At 49.0% G+C, this 20,143-nt stretch overlaps 1 protein-coding gene and 1 long non-coding RNA gene across 6 annotated transcripts in view; one reads left to right on the plus strand and one right to left on the minus strand.

Annotated features, from left to right (window-relative positions):
- The window catches only part of LEPR (leptin receptor), a 44,378-nt gene extending 35,705 nt beyond the window's left edge, over positions 1-8,673 (plus strand). For all 3 annotated transcript variants that reach the window (XM_021404462.1, XM_021404461.1, XM_021404464.1), the window contains 5 exons: positions 436-618; positions 1,156-1,251; positions 1,779-1,881; positions 2,978-3,053; positions 6,138-8,673. In XM_021404462.1, the coding sequence (XP_021260137.1) occupies positions 436-618; positions 1,156-1,251; positions 1,779-1,881; positions 2,978-3,053; positions 6,138-6,938 (1,259 nt within the window). In that variant the 3' untranslated portion in view covers positions 6,939-8,673. The remainder of the gene's footprint in view (positions 1-435; positions 619-1,155; positions 1,252-1,778; positions 1,882-2,977; positions 3,054-6,137) is intronic.
- Positions 8,646-20,122, minus strand: LOC110402412. 3 transcript variants are annotated; one of them, XR_002441072.1, is made up of 3 exons: positions 20,018-20,122; positions 19,657-19,781; positions 8,646-8,727 (listed from the first exon to the last, which is right to left on the minus strand). It is a non-coding gene; the product is annotated as an uncharacterized LOC110402412 (long non-coding RNA). The 3 variants fall into 3 exon arrangements; XR_002441071.1 differs by lacking the exon at positions 8,646-8,727 and adding an exon at positions 12,077-12,523; XR_002441073.1 differs by lacking the exon at positions 8,646-8,727 and adding an exon at positions 17,573-17,856.

Raw genomic sequence — 20,143 nt, forward strand, 5'->3', positions numbered from 1 at the left:
GGAACCTGTGGTTGGTAGCAGATGAAGTGGGAAGCGTTGGTCTGCCTGGATTATGGCCTGGCTGTGTTATTGAGGGGGATTAGATGGGATTTGGCTTGCAGAAGTCCATTTGTTGATTATTTCTTAGTTAAGGAGTGATGATTAAGGAGGTACACATGACAATGCAGCCATGTGTTTGGTGACAGCTTGGTCTGTTTAGTGCTCGGGACTAGTTGGTGCAGACCAAGCTTCTCTGGCTTAAAGAGAAATACATTTGCTTATGGGAACCATGGATCAGGCTGTGCTGTACGAGGATAAAACTAAAATGAAGCTCCTAAACTGTAGCAGTCATTCATTCATGTGCATGTATGCTGCAGTATGCTGCTCCTGCTGAGCCAGCTCGCAGCTCAGTCAGAGCTCGTGTCACTCCCAGCTGTTCTGTGCTTGCTTTGGCAGTGGATGCTGTGCAGTCTCTCATCGCTTACCCAGTGAACAGCACTTGTGTGATTTTGACTTGGACGCTTTCACCTCCACTATATGTGATAACATCTTTTGTTATTGAGTGGAGAAACCTTAACAAAGAAGAGGAGATGAAATGGGTGCGAGTTCCTCCGAATGTTAGTAAATATTATATTTATGGTGAGTGTGTACTTGAAAACGTAATGCGTTGTGTTAATTGCTATGGAATAGAAAAATGCAGCGGCCCTGAGCACTCAGATTCCTTTCTTCCCCCCTCTCCATTTCTGATTTTATGGTAAGGAACAATAGAGCAATTCTTGATTATCATTAGAGGACTGACAGTTGCATTCTTCATTGAGATTGGTAATGAAGCTCAGATGTGTGTGCATTTATTGGCAATGCAATGAAGTTAGTTCTGGAGTACTGACCATACCAGCTAGTTATCTAAGTTAATGTGTTAATTCCATCTGCGTTATTTGCTTCAATCTTAGAAATGTTGATAGTAGTTGCATAAAAGTGTTAATTCCATGGGGAAAAAAACCTAGATCATGCAGTAAAGATTAACAGCTGTAATCTTTTGATATTAAAGTGCATACCTATAAAGGGTAGTTTTCCTCATTCCTGCCTGTGGCCTGGCTCTGATGTGTGACCTCTCTGGAGGCCCTTGTTTAGTAGCAGGGTAATAGCTGGGTTCAGAGGCTGACTTCTTCCTTCCAGATCACTTCATTCTGATTGAGAAGTACCGCTTCAGCCTGTACCCCGTGTTTGCTGGAGGAGTTGGCAAATCCAGAGCAACGCATCAGTTCACCAAAGGTGACTTACAGCATCTCTCTCCGCGGCGTTTACGAAATAGGAGCTTGTTAGTAAAAGTGGAAGCCTGCATCTTATCAGAAAAAAAAAAATCGAGTAATTTTAGTACATCTAAAAGCAGCACTTCAGATTTCAGTTCCTTTAGTTTGAAAACTCTCTGTAGAGTGAACTGAGTGAGGCAACTGAATTGCCATACACCTAACTGGATAGCCGAGATCCTGGGTCCTCAGTTTTGCAGTTAGGGACTGTTCCCTTGTTCATGTGCTCTGATTTCGTTTCCCAGTAGCAAGGGGCAGCAGGGGCCTCCCACCGAGATGGAGGAGTCACCTCAGTATTTCAGATAATTCCTTTTTTGTCTGTTTGTTCTCAAGGTAAACGTTGGTTGACGTGTGATAAAACTGTTACCAAATTTCTTTTGCTTAGGCTGTTGCTTCTGCTGTTTATGTAAGTTGTTATTTCTCTTTTATAAACTGGTTGTTCTCAGACAAATTATTTCACTGCGTTGTTACCTACATCCCTTTCATTTCCAGATGGATATATGAATCAGACCAGTTCTAGCCTCTATGTGGTTCTGCCAATAGTTATTTCAACCTCTGTGTTGTTGTTTGGAGCGCTGCTGCTTTCCCACCAAAGGTAAGTTCATCTTCATATAAAATCCCAGAAGGCCTTTGGAAGGCAGTGCTTAGAATCATAGAATCATAGAATGGCCTGGGTTGAACAGGACCTCAAAGATCATCAAGTCTCAACCCCCCTGCCAAGTGCAGGGTCGCCAACCACTAGACCAGGCTGCCCAGAGCCACGTCCAGCCTGGCCTTGAATGCCTCCAGGGACGGGGCATCCATAACCTTCTTGTGCAACCTGTTCCAGTGCGTCACCACCCTCTGTGTGAAAAACTTCCTCCTAATATCTAACCTAAATCTCCCCTGTCTCAGTTTAAAACCATTCCCCCTTGTCCTATCGCTATCCACCCTCACAAACAATCGTTCCCCTCCTGTTTATATGCTCCCTTCAAGTATTGGAAGGCCACAGCAAGGTCTCCCCGGAGCCTTCTCTTCTCCAAGCTCAGCAAGCCCAGCTCCCTCAACCTTTCTTCATGCAGCTTCGCTGTCTGTCTGCTCAGCTGGTGGGCAGTGTCTTTCTGAGGAAATCTGGGATTATTTTTATCATTTTTATTTTTTGAGGTGTACTGAAAGGCAGTGGGCTCTGAAATGTTGCACCAAGAATTTAAATGCCTTGTTACCTCGACAGGGTCAGACTAGTGCCTTTTCGGAGCTGGTGTCCTTTCTCAGAGGGAAATACCACGTCGGCCTGTATCTCACACTGCTTACTTCTGCAGTATTTTGTGGACAAGCTGATGGGTGTCAGGTGCTTTGAATTTCTAAAGCGCTCTGTGCCCCAGATTTAAGTGTCATTGCAAACCAAGGTCTGAAGGAAAAGCCAATTCAAAAAAAAAAGTCCATTGGAGTTTTATGGGGGGTGGGTTGGGGTCCAATTCAGCAAAGACTGCCTGTACGTTTCATAATTCACGAAACTGCCAGCTGCTGTGTCACTTCTTAATTCTTCAGTTTAATTTTGACCACCTAGAATATCCCAAATGATTGTTTCATGGTCATAGCATTCTGGGTAAATAGAATGTCCCATATTCCTTTCCTGACATGGCAAAGGTGAGTCACAGTGATGCAGAATATATGAGTGCAGTGCTAACTCCAGAATGTACCTCATCTTACAGAATGAAGAAGCTGCTCTGGGAGGATGTTCCAAACCCCAAGAATTGCTCGTGGGCACAGGGAGTTGATTTTCAGCAGGTTCGTGTTTCCCTCGTGCTGTGGTCAGGGGCTGTTTGCTCAGCACTGTGTTCTTGGTTAGACCAGAGCCTGCCTGAGTTACTGAACCAAGCACCTGCAGCCTCCGAAGCTGGCCATACAGCAATTCCCTCAGCTGTAGAAAGCCAGCACCCCAAAATGTGCCGGGACCAGAGGCCAGCATCTCTTGAGTGTAACACATCAGCTGTAGAATCCAAACGCGTCCCAGGGGTGTAATGCTCCTGTGCCTTGATGAGTGCTGTGCTTGTAGCAGTGGCTGTATGTTTTGCTGGAGTAAACTGCCTCTCCATTTGGCATGTGAACCGAGAGCTGCGATGTGATGAGCTGTGACCACTGAGAGCCTTTACGTGGCCACAGCCCATTTGCACCAGGAAATGAAGTTTCTCGAGGTCCTGGAAGGTGACAATGTATAATCATTGAGACAGTGATCTTAATTAGGCCTGTTATTTCTGAAAGAAAGAGCACCTAATGGTGGAATATTTCTTTCAGGTATTTAATTTGCATTCCCAGGGAAGATTTCCTTTCTCATATTTCATTTCATTTCATTTCAGCAGAGGATGGCCATTCTTTGAAGCCTAATCATGGTCACTACCTGCTTGAGCCATTGGGCCAGCTCCCAGGCTTCCTAGTGTTAGAAGGTTTTTCTATTTCTATTCAGAAGACAGGAGACACTGATACCTGATGATGCTCATTTGCTGGATTATGATGAATCCTAGAAGTAGCTCTGTCAAAAATCTAAAACACCCTTGCAAAAGTTAGGAGTAGGTGCCATGATACAGACCAGAACGTGGCTTGTCACTTGCACAGGCAAAAACTCTTCCTTTAATCGCGGTGTTTTGCTGAGCACCATGCTGACCGTGGCTGTGACTGGCTCAGGCCTTCCAAGCTGCAGCCGTGGCAGCAGGACCTTCTTACTGACTTCTTCACATGCAGATGTGGGTTATTTTTCTAATTGAGTATTTGTTTGCTCTCGCTGAGAGCTAGCTTGGGAGTTTCTGCTGACTCTGGGCACATCAAATCTTCTTTCTGCACAAGTATGAGGTTCTCCTGTTAAGATCTTCTGAACTTCTTATGTGCCCCTGGGTGCAGCAGCAACTCGGAGAATGCAGAGATTGTGTGTGTGTTACTGGGCTCCGTGAGAAAACAACTGCAAAGTGCCAGGAGTACCAGTTGCAGCTGCACACCTGTGTTCTGCCTGTTTAATCCTTTCATTTATAGCAAAAGGAGCTTGTGGCGATCCTCGCTATCCCGGATTGCGGAGGCGCATGGCATTTGCACGTTGGATTTGGCACGTTGGAAATGATGCTCCTTACTGATGGGTGGAGCTGAAGTGAGCACACTGAAGCTGGGGATGTTTTAGCTAGGAGGGTGAAGTCATGCCTGGAGATACTGCTCTGTGTTCATGTCATCTCCTGCTCATTTCATGGTATCTGAGGCTGAAACATTCTTTGCAGCACTGTGGTCAGGGCCTAAGTCTGCACTTGGATGTCTACATGCAATTTCCACTAGAGAAAGCAGTGTACAGTGCAGAATGGTATTCTTGCTTAGCTGCAGTGACCACTGACTACAGAAGTAGCCCATGTGCCACTACTGGAAAGTTCTGGTGTCTTTCTGAAGGCATGTGCTGTAGGACTCTTGTTTTGTCTCGGCATGTAGCAATATTAAGTCCTTCAGTCCACATCAGGTCATTACTTTGGATATTCAACACAGGACATTGCTATTTGGTGCCCCTGAACTGCATTCATAGAGCATTGTTTTATCAGAATTGTATTGCTTACGGTAGCAAGAGATGAAAATCACAGTATAAAACAGGCAAATGTAGACTCCGTCTTGCAAGCCTTCACCTGTATGTCAAAATCAGGAAAAATGTTATTTGCTCAGTAAAATGGCAAGGTGAAGTTAGGCTGTACAGTTGTAGAGGTTAGTAAAGCACAGCTACACATAGCTCAGAGGCAAACCCATGTCAATCCTGCAAAGGTTCGTGCACATCTGAGTGACCCTGCTGCGTCCTCGAGTTGCTTGCAGCACAGAAAGGTCGAGGCAGGTCCAGGGGACACCCAGCCCTGCTGCAGTGAGCAGCTGCATCCCAGCCTGCATCAGCACCCAGCCACGGGGGGAGGGGGGTGTCCCCCAGCAACGTGAGGGGTGCTTATTGCATTGGTAGTGTGACACGCACTCGCTGCTTCATTTCAGCTGCTTGGCAGTGTTTGGAGCCAAGGAGAGCGGTGCCGGCGTGGGCAGGCAGTGGGGTGCAGCTCCGAAGCAGCAGCCCCAGCCGTGCGAGTTGGTGCGCTCTGGTTTGTCGCTGCGTAGCAGCCTGAGTATTTTGACACGTTCCCGGTTGCGTTGGCAGCTTTCCTGCCGTAAAATATGGTTGGTTAATACAGGCGAAATCTGTTTTTATCTGTTTGTTTTGTCTTGAGTTCCTTAGGAAATACATATATATATTTTTCTCAAGTGAATTCTCCTTTGTAGCTAGAAGTTCCTGTTTTGTTCAGTTTGTGCTGTTGTTTATTTTATATGTGTGTGTATTAGGTAGCAGGGAAGCATACATTCCTCCAAAATAAATGTTTCTCTTCGTGCAGCTCAGACGTACAGCTGTTGCTCGGATGGGAGTGCTGTAAGAACACGACAGAAAGCCCAAATGTGACCCTAAATAACCCAGCCCTAGCTGCAGAAGTTATTTTGGTTGGCATGTCTATGATTCAAGACTATTGGCTTAAACAATCTAAATAAGAAAATCTAAGGGCATAAGACCTCGGTCTTACAAAGCACTTGGGCACGTTTATTAATGCTGGAACAAAGGGGAGCTCTCTGCTGCTGTGTTTCAGCCTCATGCTGGCTGCAGGTGCTCTGAGCACCTGGTACACCGCGCTTTGGCTTTCCTGTCAATCTTCAGCAACACCCAGGCATAAAGGAGGAGGAGATGTGCTTTAAAGGACCGTCAATGATATGCCCTCACTAAAGCTATGGGGATTTTGTCTGTGATTCTTGAAATCGGCAGCTTCATGCTGAAATAAAGCTGTTAAGCAGTAGGTGAGCGTTAAACTGTGTCTTTTCTCCTAGCCTGAAACTTTTGAGCACCTTTTTGTCAAGCACCCTGAAGCAATGTCATTTGAGCCTCTTCTTCTGGAGCCAGAAATAGTGCTGGAAGACATCAGCGTGACTAAAGCTTTGAAAACAGAAGACACGCAAGATCTCTTCATCGTTGATTCCACGTTCACAAAAATTGAAGACTCTGAGCACGACTCCTCCTGTTCTAGCAGCCACTTCAGTGGTCACAGCTTCTCGGAGAGCTCCCCCAGGGACCCGAGCACCGGAGAAACGACCAGTCACTCCAACATTAAGTATGCCACTGTGATCAGTAACTCCGGATCAGGTGGGCTTTACGAACAGAGGAATCCCAGATGTTGTTTTGGTAGCTGCTTCCTAGCTGAAGGCTCCTTGGCTGCCGGTGCTTGCTCGGGTAGCTGCTGGCAGCTGGGCAATGAGGCCTTCCTCCTGTTGCATGAGCAGCCTGGCAGCCGGCCCTGCAAGGCCCTTTCCCTTATCTCTTCAGAGGGATTTTCAGAGCCTTCAGATCAGGAGGACGCTTTCACAGACGGAGGTAGTCCTGAGCGAGGTCTCTATTACCTAGGGATAACATCATTTGAGAAAAGAGAAAATGACGTTTTTTTGACAGAAGGTTCCAGACTGATGTGCCAGTTCCATACAACTGAGCTACTCAGAGGCGTGGGGTTTCTTCAGAATACGCCTCCTAATTTAAATGCATTTATCCAGGGTAACGTTAAAGCCATCGTGCCATACGTGCCACAGTTTCAGATGACTGCTGCCAAAGTGCAAGAGACCACAGAGAACAGCTGTTAAGCCCTCACGCCTTAACTTGGTGCTCTTTATGGCTTTCTAAGTGTAGATGTGTACCCTGTTTTTCCCTCTCCTAACTTCTTTCAGGAGCTCTCCTATTTGGAGGTTGGGTAACTGATCCTATGTTTGAGTGACAGGATTTTAGTAGGAAGGAATTCCACTTCTTGACCTAATTTTCAAATGTGGGGCCTTCTTTTATGTAATTGATATCTAAATACATTCAGAGGTTGTCTGTCAGCCATGCAGACCCAAGCACGCAGACCCAAGCACGCGTTTCTCTCCGTTCAGGAGTAAAGCATCTCTTGAAACACGCTGGCAAATTGTTGGGTGAGCTTGCTCTTGTTCCAGGTGTTGGCTGGGGAGCCTGAGACAGAGAGACCTAATCCACAGCGTTAGCAAGGAGATTGGTGTGCAGCGTCCTCCTCTTTTGTCTGGGGAGAGAAACTCAAATGTGTTGCATCACTGAGGATGGATGTGGGGGTGACTGCAACGGGCTGAGCCCATCTGGATGTGGTGCAGCTGCCAGCTCGCACTGCCTGGTTATGGGGCACTGATGTGCACTGGAAGCACAGGTAGGAAACAAGTGCACCAAGTCCATTACCCCCCGTTGGTCTCTATTAAAGTGAAAACACTCAACAGCAGCAGCACCAAAGAGCTGTAAGAGGGGCTGTGAGGTCGCAGGCGTGCGCTGAACGGCCGTCAGAGTATGAAAGGAGAAGTGGCTGTTCCTGTAGCTGAGGGCTGCAAGAAGAGGAGGAGAATCAAAATTCTTGCGGCCCCACAACTGCGGGGCGTTACCTGGCTGACATGGTGCGCCTGGAAGTGGAATAACCACATCACTGGTGTTGCAAGATTCTAGCATGAATAGGATTGCAGTGGAGCGAGCGTTTCTTCCAAACCCATTCCATAAGAACCCACAGCAGAAATGGCAGTAACTTGATCCAGAAATCCTGTACTTCATCTGCAGCGAGCTCGCCTGTCTGCATGGATGTGAGGAAGTCAGGTTGTCCCCAGGAGCCCTGCTCAGCTCAGCCAAAAGGCTTCAGCTTTGGGGGGGTCAGGTCCTGCATCCCAGTGGAGCCTTGTGGGATGCGCAGGTAAAGGAACCCGCAAGCCAAAGATATTTTTTCTACTTTATAGCTGGTAGATATTTTTGTATACGTAATTTTTCAAAGAACTATTTTGGAAAGCTATGAAAGACGGAAATATTGTGTATTCCAGAGCTAAATTCATGTGAAGCTTATTTAGGGAATGGAAAACGAAAGAGCAAGATTCAGCAACAACAATAAAAAGAGTAGAAGTGTGGAAATGCATTAGTGATAGGAAATCCGGTGGAGCAGAAGGGACCGAAGCAAGCACACACGTGCAGGTCAAGGGAAGCTTTGCAGAAAGCCCACGGCACTCCTTCTCAAACAAGCTGCTCACCTGGCTCTCGCTGGGTGCCTCTGTCTCGGACGCTGAACGTGACACAAACCTAACGTACTTGTTGTGCAAAAAATGCTGTATTCCTCGCGCTGCTGCTGAATTTGGGGTAGACGACCCAGATTCTTGTGCTTGAGCCATCTGCTCTCGTCCACCTGTGGTGGGAAGGCGCTGGGATTGCTTGAGATGTGGTTTTGTTGCTGCTGCTCTGCCTGGAGGAGCATCTCCCCGCCTGCTGCAGGGCTCACGGCCGGGACGTGAGCAGGGCAGTGCAGCTGGCTGTAGACCAGAATAATAAAGGCATGGTTCATCACGAGCTTCGGGTCCCTTTAATTACTGAGTTTTCTGGTTGCATTTGAAGGTCTTCTTCCTTGAGAAATAGAAAATTACATTGATTTTATCGCTGACCGCTGCTAGCAAGTGCTCATCCAGCAACCGAGGACAGGAGCAGTGCTAAGCAAGGCAGCAGTCTGTGGGTGAGCCCGGGGGCTTTCCTGGGCCGCAGCCAGGGACGGGCACAGGGGAAGGCAGAAGATCCTGTCCCCTCCGTGCAGCACTGGTGTGCTCAGAGCTGGAGGCGGGGGGTGTTCCCAGCACAGAGGTGAGGGGTGTTGGTGGGAGCTGACAGCGTGCCCGTGGATCTCCATCTCCGGGAGCCCAGCCTGTCCTGGATGCCTTGCTGCCATCCCCGTCACTTTATTTCCTAGTGGCCAGAGCAAGTGGTGCTCCATAAAAATCCAGAGCGTTATGGTATATCAGCAAAAGAAAACACGTGAAGTGTAATTAGTGTATGAGCAAGCAACTGAGCCCCAGGTGCCTTTCCTAAAGCAGCCTCAGGCCGTGCCTCCAGTCCCTGTGCTCCCGTGGTGCGGGTGAGCCTGGGCCCTGAGCACAGCAGCATGTGTCCATCCGTAAGGCCGCCTCCGTCGGCTTTTCCACCCCCACCAAACAGACCTTTGCCACCGCTCCCAGCCTTCTGTCCCCTCTGTGTCTGGCCTGAAGCTGCATGTCCTGCATCCCTCATCCGCTGCCTCTGCACTGCCCGGGGAGCCTCAGGCAGAGAGCTCTTTGGGAGCTGGGGCAGCTCTTTTCTCACCATTACTCTCTCTCAGTTTCAGGTCAGCTTTTGTTTAACAAAGCCGAGTGCCTCCCACACCGCATCAGGTAGCAGGGGTTTATTCTCTGTGTGCAGCAGCCTCCTGTTTTTGCAGGGCAGCCAACGCGCTCGCTTTACGCGGGAGCAGAATCCTGCTTGCTCATTGCAGGATGTGACAGCAGTGGGCAGGTGCCCGGGCACAGGTGCATTGTCAGATCGTTGTGGAAGTGCTCCCAGGGCAGCCGAGCTCCTCCCAGTGCACCTCTGCCTTTGCTGCAAAGAATTCTGTGTCAGTTTGCCCCATGTACCACCGCCAGTAAATGGGTCATGGTGCAGCTTTTTCTTGTACAGTTCTTGCCGTGGCTCCGTGGCAAGGAAAGGCCTCCTCAGTTTAAACAGGAAAAGCGACGAGGAGGAACCACGTGCAGCTTCAGGAGCGCACATTAAGCCCTCACATTAACCTCTTGCAAATTAATTTTGAAGAGCATTCAAGAGTATAGCTCGTTTATCTAAGAAAATGAATCGGCACGTTGCCATTCCTTTTACAGGTCGTTTGCAGCCGTAGCTTAGTGCCCTTTTTTAGTGCGACGGATGCGTGAAGCAGCGAGAAATTGTGTTTCCCGTTTTGAACATCTGTAGCTTGTTGTCTGTCACGGAGTCTCCGCTCACTCTCCTCAGTTCTCGCAGTTTGCAGCAAGCAGGCCCTGTGTTCTTCATTTCCCCTTGCCTAGGAAAGCCCTCGCAGGTTGGTTGCGTCCGCTGTTGGAAACGAGCTGAGGAATGCAGGGCTGTCCTGGCCCTCCCCGCAGCCACAGCTGAGGATGCTTTGGGACAGAGGAAGGAGCCGTGCATGGCAGCATCGGGAATTCCTGCCCTAGACAGGATGAGGGGGAAGGGAGAGAATGAAACACCCCTGCCCCAGAGCAACCTGACAACTAAAAGCATTATTGGGCGGCGAATCCCATCTGCTGATTATAAAAGCTTTTTCTTAATGACTGCGAGCTGTTCTCTGAGCAAAGGAGAGCCAGGGCCCAGGGCTCAGCGCACGGAGCAGCTCTGGTGTGGAGCAGCAGGCTGCAGGTGGGCTGCCCTCAGCTCAAGAAACCTGTGAGATTTCAAAATAGGGAACGGGACAGCGCGTGCTTCCAACGGATACCCAGGGTGTGCTCCTGCTGTGGATATTCCACCTTCTGCATTCCCTGTTGCAGAAGACCTCATTAAAATGCAGGTTTCTACTCCATCGTGTTGCTCTCCCAGCAACAGGAGTTAATTTTGTCCGGCTGCAGTGCAGTCACAGGCCCCGGTGTGCAGAGATCTCTCTGATGTGCGGTGACACGGCCCTGGTTCCCCGTGCCTGACTTTGCACCCAGTGCTCCCACAGAACTACAGAATGCTTGGGGTTGGAAGGGGCCTTTGCCCCCACCCAGCCCTGCTCCTGCTTGGTTTTGGCAGGCGTCATTGAAAAAAAAAGAAAGGGAATTGTCTGTGTGAGACTCTAATTAATTACTACCCATCAGGAGCTTCTTCTGCAAGAGCTGTCATCAGCAACGCGGGGAGAGGTGCTGAGAAACTCTCACTAGGAAATCTGGAAGTCAGTCTCAGTGGTGTATGAAATACTGCGGTGCCCTGCTGCTGGGGAGGGCTGGGAAAGCAAATGCTGGAGGGAGGTGGAGGGAGGGAGGGGCTGCTGGGGGCTGCAGTGCTGCTGGGAGGCCTGGGGCAGCGCGCTCCTGGTTGTGAAGTTCTCACCAGCAGCAGTGCACAGTTGCAGGCAGGTCACTTCAGAATGCAAGCAAGGCTCAATTCCTATTCTTGAAAGTTGTTTTAAAACCATTTATCTATCTAAATGTGAGCGTGGCATTAAGGGCAGCAGTCAGCATTGCACAGGCTGCCCAGGGGTGGGGGGTCACTGTCCCTAGGGTGTTCCAGAGCCGTGGGATTGTGGCACTGAGGGACGTGGGCATGGGGGAATGGGCTGGGGGAATCTCAGAGGGTTTTTCCAGCCTGAGTGGTTCAATGATTCTGTGACTTTATGACAGTTCACAAACACAACGACTTTCTGGTGCTGCTGTCACAAAGCTGCCTCTCAGCAGAGAAACTCATTTCAATATTGAAACGAGTGGCTGTCAGCTGTGTCACTTTGTGAAGAAGAAGGGATGGGATGGGGAAGCTGAGGAACAGCCTCGTTCCTCCCAAATCAAAGCTGGCAAGGCAGCGCTGGGAAACGTAGCCATGGGTGGGCAGGAGACACAGCACAGGCTGGAGCTGCTGCTGGAAAGAAACACTCAGAGACTCCTTCAAGCTTTAAACGATGATTAAAAATCTGGGCTAGAAGAAGCTGGCAGTGAAATAATTATTTAGTCTTCTGCCTGCCTCATGTCAGGAGCAAGCTGCGGGGCGCGGATGCTGTTTTGCTAGAACAGCTTGCCATTGCTCTGCTTCCAGCAGTGTGGCCATGAAAACACCGGCAGAGAAACACCGCTCGTCCAGAGCTGAGCGGGGCCGCGTCACCACACAGCCCTACACAAATGCCACCTCTCCTCTAAAGCACAACGTCCCAAGCAGATTGTCATGGCCGCAGAGAGATCGCTTCCGACGGCGGTACCTGAGGGATGCCTGCTGAGATTGTTTTCAACCCACAGGATTTTGAACTGCACGCTGGGGATACACGCCACGTTTTATTTGCCTTTTGTCTTGTAAATGTGCGTCCCTTCTGCTCTTTTTTCTGATGAGTGAGATAGGAAAAGCGATGTTGAATTAGGAGCCCTGCCCTCATCGCTGTGCGCTGCCTAACGTCCAGCTTCCTGCCTGGCTCTCGGTAGATCGCTCTCTGAGCCACGTGGAGCTCCTGTGTTGGTGCATTAGTGAGGTTAAAACTGCACGAGCATTTGCAGAGATCTCCATTCACAAGATCTGGAGGTATATTTCAAGGTGAGTGCTGCTTCGTGACGCTCTCACAGGGCCATTCAGGGGTGATGGTGGCCAGAAACGCAAGGCAGACTGCTGGCAACGTCTGAGGCAAACGGGAACGGCGCGGTGCCGGTGGGAAATGAGCTCTCAGCTTGCCCAGCTGTAAGGAGCAGAGGAAGGAGAAATTCTGCTGCAATGCCGCAGACAGCATGGAGAAGAGCAGGTCTTGCCCCACGCTTAATTGGTTCGTAAAATTAGTCGTGTTTGTAGAGTGGTATCTCAACTGAATTAAGCACATGTTTTGGAAGTGATTTTCTAAATCTTACCAGTGAAAAATCTAGATGCAAACAAGAGAGGAAGATAAGACCTTATCTTTGTAAGCCTCCTTATGTGCAGGAGAATCACCTCCGTGTGCCTTTATCGGATTGAACCCGCAGCTCGTGCAGCCGTCCTGTGCAGGAGCAGGATCACACACAGCCCCGGTGTGCATGCCCTGCTGCTCCATTTCTCTCAAGAAGAACGCAGCAACGTGCAAATGGGATTGTAGCCCTTAGCACGAGGCTTGAAGCCATCCATTCCTCAAGGCCGATCAAAACGCGCTCAGAGCTGAAGGCGTCACCCAGACGCCCCATGGGCTGCTGAGATAAAAGAAGTGCCACGGGCTGGCGTACAGACATCTGTCTAGCTGCACACTTCCCGATCAAGACGAGAAAAAGGAGGCCAAAGCCTGCAGGTGCCGGTTTCATGGCTTGTGGCAGCGTGAAAGATGGGATGACGCTGCTGTACGTGCCTCTGCATCTGATAGAGTGACTCTGATGTGGCTTTTGTCACCTTTGCTGGTAGAAAAAAGAGAGCAAATAGCTTTGCCAGGTGAGGGAACTTACAAGAGGTGGAAAGGGAAGGTGAGGGGTCAGTGAAAGCTGCGGGCGTTGAGCGTGTGTCTGAGTGCCCCTGGGCAGGCACCCGCTGCTCTGTGCCAGTTACGGTGTCTCTCCTGATGAAACAGCACCCTGCACGTACAGAGGGCACCAGCACTGCTGATCAGCATGGCCTGCTGGCACACACCACTTCCCGGCACGTCCATCCTCACTAGAAATGATCCGAGAGCACAGATTACACAGTGAGTTGGCACGGGGTGCTGAGGGCATCCCTGGCCCTGGCCAGCCCCACCTGCAGCGCTCAGCTCCCTCCTGAGCGGTGCTGGGGTGCACCCGCACACAGCTGGGCCCAGCCCAGCATTCATCCTCATCTGGTTGGAGCATTTCTGCCTTGCGACCGCGGGGTGGGGGCTTGGAAAGCTGCCTAGAGGAACGGTGACAGGAACAGGGTTCCCAGCAGAACAGAAAGGACATGAATCGCATAAAGTGCAATAGCTGATTTGGGGTTTTTTTTTTTTTTTGATGCCTTAAAATGGTTTGTGCTAGGCAGCTGTAAGGAAACAGCATGCAGAACAGATGATTTGGGTGAGTACACATCCAGTTTGGGTTGGTGCTTCGCCAAGATCCTGCCAGAAAAAAAATACTCTTGTGAGGAGAATTGTGAATAGCTGAGGTGGGAAGGGCCCCGGGGACGGCTCCAGGCGGCAGGCAGAGCAGCAGCCCGGCAGCGTGCCCTCTGGGTTCTGAGGGCTGGGCAAGCTGGAGCTATAATTTACACAAGCATTCCTTTCTGCGCAGGATTGCTTGTATAAGAATCATCGCCGGGGATTTCCACGATTGATGTGGGAACAGAATGTCCCTCTGAGAGGATGGGATGAAATTTCACTGAGATTTGTGGTGGAGAAAGGTATCTGTGATGGATAAATATCTCGATGCTGTGTTTTGTGGTGGTGTTGAGCCATAATATTTGTTCCAAAGTAAACCTGTTTCCCTATTCCATGTAAAATAGTAATGTTTAATTACATGAAGGGGCTGAATACTGACGCTTTGCAAAAACAGCCATTTCCCAGCGGAGGAAAAATGCCAGCTTTTGTGTCAGGGCGTTTTTCTTTGCACGTTACGTGTACTGCTGGTGATCAGACCAGTCTGTTCGATGGATCTTTGGCTGGTTCCTTTGTGAAATACCAGGGCCTTCCTGCCTCGTCTCTTATGCAAGCTGTCTGTGGCTATTTTTTCACAGAATTCATCCACATCTAGCCAACAGAGCAGCCCTCCCTCCCGCAGCTTCATAAACCGGGCTGGATGCGTGGACGCTGGGGTTTAGGCTGGCAGCCAGCGAGCCCGCACCAAGAGGATTAGCTATTCCAGCAGCAGGTTTCCCAGCCGTGCCAGCTGTGACCCCAACCCTGGCTCTCCATCTTCCACTTTGGCCCTCGCAGGGATTCGGATGCTCACGTGGGGCTGGGCCGCTGAATCAGCTCCGTGTCTGACAGCGCTCGAACCGCGCTGGGCGGCTGAGGGGGAGGAAGAGGAGGAGTGCGGTGCCCGTACTGATGGCTGCGAGCAGCCGAACCGCAGAGAAGCTGCAGAACACTGAGTGGCGTCAGCTTGTTCCCTTCTAAACGCTTTGCCTGAAAGAAACAGCCTCGTCCCGTGCTCTGTGCTGAGGGTTGCACCCTAGCCCTCCCAAACCAGCCCTTTGGGTGCTGCCTTTTGGTCCCACCATGGAAGCAGCTGCTGAGCCTGGAGCGGAATGGATGGGAACACTCAGCTCTTCCAGAACAGGGCATAATGTAACCCACCTCCCGATGATTCCTGCAACGACCTGCTGTTATGAAATGTGGAAGCTAAATTTCACTGTCTGATCGCAGGAACACAGCCTCAGCTACACCCCATTGAATTCCCCTGTACTTGATATAAATAAGAGCTCCTTCAGCTATTTCAGCTGCAGCGGAAGAGCAGAGGTGGGAGCACAGACATTCATTAATGATGCCCAATGAATTAATTCACCGGTCTCTCACAATGTTCCGTGTATCCCTTCCCGTTTCCACACTGCCCTATGATTCTCCAATCAGTCTGGAAGGATGGGGATGGGAAGTAATTTCATCTCAGAGACAGAAAAATTTCCCCTTTTCTTCTAGCAGTGAAATGAGGGCTGCGTTCCCCTTATTTTTAGCACTGCTAATACCAACCATCCTCCTTCAAAAGCGCATTTGCTTTTACTCCCTTTCTATTTTAATAGGAAACATATCTTCTTTTTACTATTTTGACAGCCCCTCACTGAAGACACTTATTCTATTCTATACAAGCTCTCCCACCACATTTGTCACAAGGTATCTGAGTGCACTAAGCAAAATGACTAACATCTGCCAGCTTATTTTTTTCTCATAGTCTCCTCAGATTGAAAAAAAAAAAAAAAAAAAAGGATGTAATAGCATCCTGCTTTGGTACGTGGGATTTTTTTCCCCATCCTCTTTTACGTATGCATTGCCCTAGTGTTTCACTGTAAAGAAAGCAAAGCTTGAGCAATGTACACTTCTCCCGGGGCAGGAAGCAGTGGTATCTAGTGGCATTTACCCCTTGGTTCATTCCATGCCCTCAGATTGATCCTGAGGTGGTTCTTGCTGCCCACGAAGCCAGGAGCTTCTCTCCATGGGCCAGCAGCAGTGGAGGTGTCAGTGCTGCCCTGTTGCACAGCCTTTGGCTGCGGCAGGCTCTGAGCATGAAGCAGGAGGTGGGAGCACTGCACTTGATTTTGTGTTTTAAGAGGAATTAGAGCAAAGTCTAGGATGGTTCCTGGTGCGGCTGAGGTGTTCTGCCGTGCCCTGCACACTAACTGGAGTTTGTGAAGTGCATCATATGGCTGTACTGCGCCTGAGAGGTGATGAAGGCATGAGTAACTGCAGTAAAGTCATCATGCACCAGAAAGGGACAGAAGTGGTAAGTCATCACCTGCAGATGACGGAAAGCATTACTCAGAGCCTGGTAAGTGAGAGCTCAGTGCCAACACCACGTCCAAAAATACTCTGAAATTGCTGCCGGAACTGACCACTCGTGCATCATCTCCACATCACCGGCACTCGAGTGCATCATCAGATTTCAGGGCACTGATTAGCAGGGGACCCCGTTAGTGAGGGGTCCAGCTGTGGAGGAACTAAATCCTATTACTGTGGAATGATGTCCCCTGTCAGAGAGCGGAAGCCTCTGAGTAATTACCCTGTCAGTTCCTGCGTGGAAGGCAGTGGGATCCCAGGGTCAACAGCTTAAACAGTGACACGGGAGAATGAGAACAGATGCCTCCCTCCTACCTACTCAGGAGATCACCTCACTGCTGCCCCTAGACTGTCTCATCTCCACGTGTTGGCCTAAATTTGTGACGATCAGCTTCAGAGAGATGCTGGGAGGTGGCCTTCAGGCAGCTCTGTGTGGGTTGGCACAGGAACAGGAAGGTTTGGCCATGAACACCGGATGCATGATGCGACGTGGCCCAGTGGGAATCTTCAGGATTTGCCTACTAGTGTGTGTTTGAATATCAACTAGTGTCTGCAGAGAATAACAAAAAGCATTATTATATCATACTGGTCTGCCTAAATCGTATGCAACCTTTCCGTGAAGCTGGCAGGGTATCAGTCAGATTTATTCATCTTAAGTCTTCCAGGGTGTTCAGAGCTCACTGACAATGGCATATTTGTGTTCACGAGTGGTATCTGGTACATAGGACAGCAGGACAGTAAACTTTGCAGCTGTCAGTACTCTGTTCCAGTGCAGATTACGAGCTCTGAGGGCTGGTGGAATATCTTAATGCCATGGAGGTGTTCTCCAAGTAGGCTTGGCAGATCCCTGTTTGCAGATCACTCACTGAATCAGGATTACTGATGTGCTTTGTTGCCAGGGAATCGGAAGACACTACGCGCTGTCTGAAGGCTGTGGGGGCCTGGGAGCAACATTTCCATTTTCTTGTTGTTGTAGTCTAGCACACAAGGCTTTCTTTTGAACATTTGAGCTATTTTACTTGTCCTGTCCTAACTTATATACGCTCAGTGTTTTCTTAGTTAAGCAGAACTTAGAGATGGCTTTCCTAAATGCTATATAACCGACAATCAAAGATTTAACTTCTTACCATAAACGACAGGCACTCAATTCATTAGCCAGTGCTGTGCTTATTTCAAAAATCACCAGTTTTCTCCAAGTGCAAACTTCAGGAAACTCTTGAGGTTGAGATATATTTTGCAAGGAAATACGGGAATCACCTGATCCTAAACCACAGAGCTTAAATCCATAATGTATGGAAGGGCTGCTGAACTCGACTTCTCTGTAGTCTCCCAAACATTAGTACCCTTGCACACCAGAATTTTAATCAGAATTTTTATGTGTGACTCTCCAAACAAGGCAGCATCCAGAGGGAAAAACCACCTTGCTTCTACTCCCGTGTGTAGGCAAATATTTTATTTGCAATGGCAAAAAAGAGAGCGAACACGATCCATCTATGTGCAAATAAGGTCCTGGGAGTGAGAGCAGGAGTGTGGCTTATGGAACTGATAAGGCTGTTATCAGAATACTACAAATAGTTTTGCAGCCCACATTCTGTAAAAGGTCTTTACATGTTATGAGAGGCCTGGAAAAAATCACAAAAAAGACATATTTGAAGAGTGGAAAAACACCATGTATAATGAATTTGAAGAGCTTGATCTGTTTATTTTATCAGAAAGAGGATTAAGCCATGGCTTGATTAGCATGTTAAATACTGTAAAGGAGTTTTTGGTTCAGCAGGGAAGGGCAAAATAAGAAGCACTGCTTGAAAGCTGAAGTCAGAGAAGTTCAAATCAGAGTGTTAAATGTGTATTTTGTTGTTGCCAGTGAGCAGCCTGTGGAACAGCCTAATGAGTGGTGACTTCTCTGACGTCCTATCTTCTGACCCAGGCTGGGTGACTTTGGGGGATACGCTTTGGTCAAATACACAATTCTGAGCAGGAGGAAGCTGGTGAAATGCAATGGCCTACAAAGCACAGCAGGTTAGATCAGATCTGACACTGGCTTGGCTTGGCTTTTTGGAGGCAGCTGGAACTTGTGTGCCTTATTCTTTGTGAAAACTGCCGACGTTTTCCCTACTGTAGGGTGAAGTTTAGGGTAAGGAAAGTCTGTGCGGGTGCAGACCAGTCTGTATCCATCCACGTGGGGCTGTGCATGTGGCTGTAAGCCACCCCAGGGCTTTCAGACCAACGGCTCTGTCTGGAGCAGAGCTCCTGCACGCACTGCCACACAGGCTGCTTTGGGCACGTCAGGAAGAGCTGTCCAAGACAGAGTGGTGCCAGTCTTTCTTTTTTAGGACTGCAGCCCTGACAGGCTAGGAAATGTTGAGAGCAGTATTTTATTGGCAAAGGAAAGGATGAGATGATAAACTGTAAAGGTGTGAAACGATTCCAGAGAAATGCTTTGCAGTTGCTTTAAAAATTCTGCCATTCCAGTGTCATGGCTGCCTTTCTCTGTGCTCTTGTTTGTGTTGTGAAGTAATGAAGGAAAAGCAGCACATACCTGAATCATCCTTTGAATTACAACTATCAGCAGCCTTACAACTTTTTTACATTAGATGTACAGAAATAAATTTCAAGAAGGGAAAAGAGCAAAAAAAATGAAGATTTTGCTGGTCATTAGTAACTTATCTTGTGTGTGCTAAAAGCTATCTAAGTGTATTTGATGGAAATCTAACATGTGGTTATTAACTCTTCATTTCACCACAAGGCAACTGAATAGCTCTTCATACAGTCTCTTTCCCCCCCAACTCCCCTCCCTTTATGACTGTGGTACAAAACTTTCATTCAATATTGTTCTCTTGCACTGCACTGCATAAAGGCTGGTTTATCAAGATCTGGTGCAGTCTGCCCTGAATCTGTGGGACACTGGGCGATGAGATAGTCCTCGAGCACGAATTAAACACAGCAGCTTTCTGTTTGGTTTTCAGAGACTGCAGTCATTACTCCCTGAAATTAAGGGTCTGTGTCCTCTACAAATAGTGAATTTAACTTGTAATTCAAAAGGTTTTACAATGAATACATTTTATTTTGGATTCTGAGGTTTTGGAGAGTTGGAGCTGCTCCTTTAAGAATTTTAAATATTGCTCAACTATGAAGGCAAGGAAATTACTCCTTTCAAAATGTGAATTAAGTGATATTAGACTACTTTGGAAGCCAGGCCTTTGATGAAGACCTCAAACACCCAGAGACCTAGCAACTGCTGAGATCAAACAGATATTCCTGCTGTAGCCAGCCCACATGAAATGACATCTTCCAAGCCTCCACATCATAGACGTTTGGGGTGCTGTCAGCAGCCCTGTTGCATGGTTGCACCCTCAAGGCAGGCTGCTCTGTGTTTGCTGTCAGGGCCGTGCTACCCTGGGGTGGTGTTGAGCTGTGCCTACCTCCAAGGGGATGTCCTGCTGCTGCCGTGCCGCCATGTCACTGTGATGTCACTGCCATGCTGCCATGTCACCATGTCTTCTGCCCTGCCAGGGGCCAAATGCTGGAGTTCTGAGAGCCACGTGTCCTAGAACCACAGAATCACTCGGGTTGGAAAAGACTTCTAAGATCCCCACCCCCAGCCCATCCCCCTGTGCCCACTGCCCACGTCCCTCAGTGCCACATCCCCACGGCTCTGGAACACCCCCAGGGACGGTGACCCCCCACCCCCTGGGCAGCCTGTGCAGTGCTGAGCGCTCTTTGGAGCAGAGATTCCCCCAGCACACGGCCTGTCCCCCCCCTGGCACAACGTGAGGCCGTCACCTGTCGTCCTATTGCTGTTCCCTGGGAGCAAAGGCTAACCCACTTCACCCCAACCTCCTGCCAGGAGCTGTGGGGAGTGATGAGGTCTCCCCTGAGCCTCCTGTGCTCCAGACCATAGAATCATAG

This window comes from Numida meleagris, chromosome 7 (genome assembly GCF_002078875.1).
Source record: "Numida meleagris isolate 19003 breed g44 Domestic line chromosome 7, NumMel1.0, whole genome shotgun sequence".
In the NCBI taxonomy this organism is placed as follows: domain Eukaryota; kingdom Metazoa; phylum Chordata; class Aves; order Galliformes; family Numididae; genus Numida; species Numida meleagris.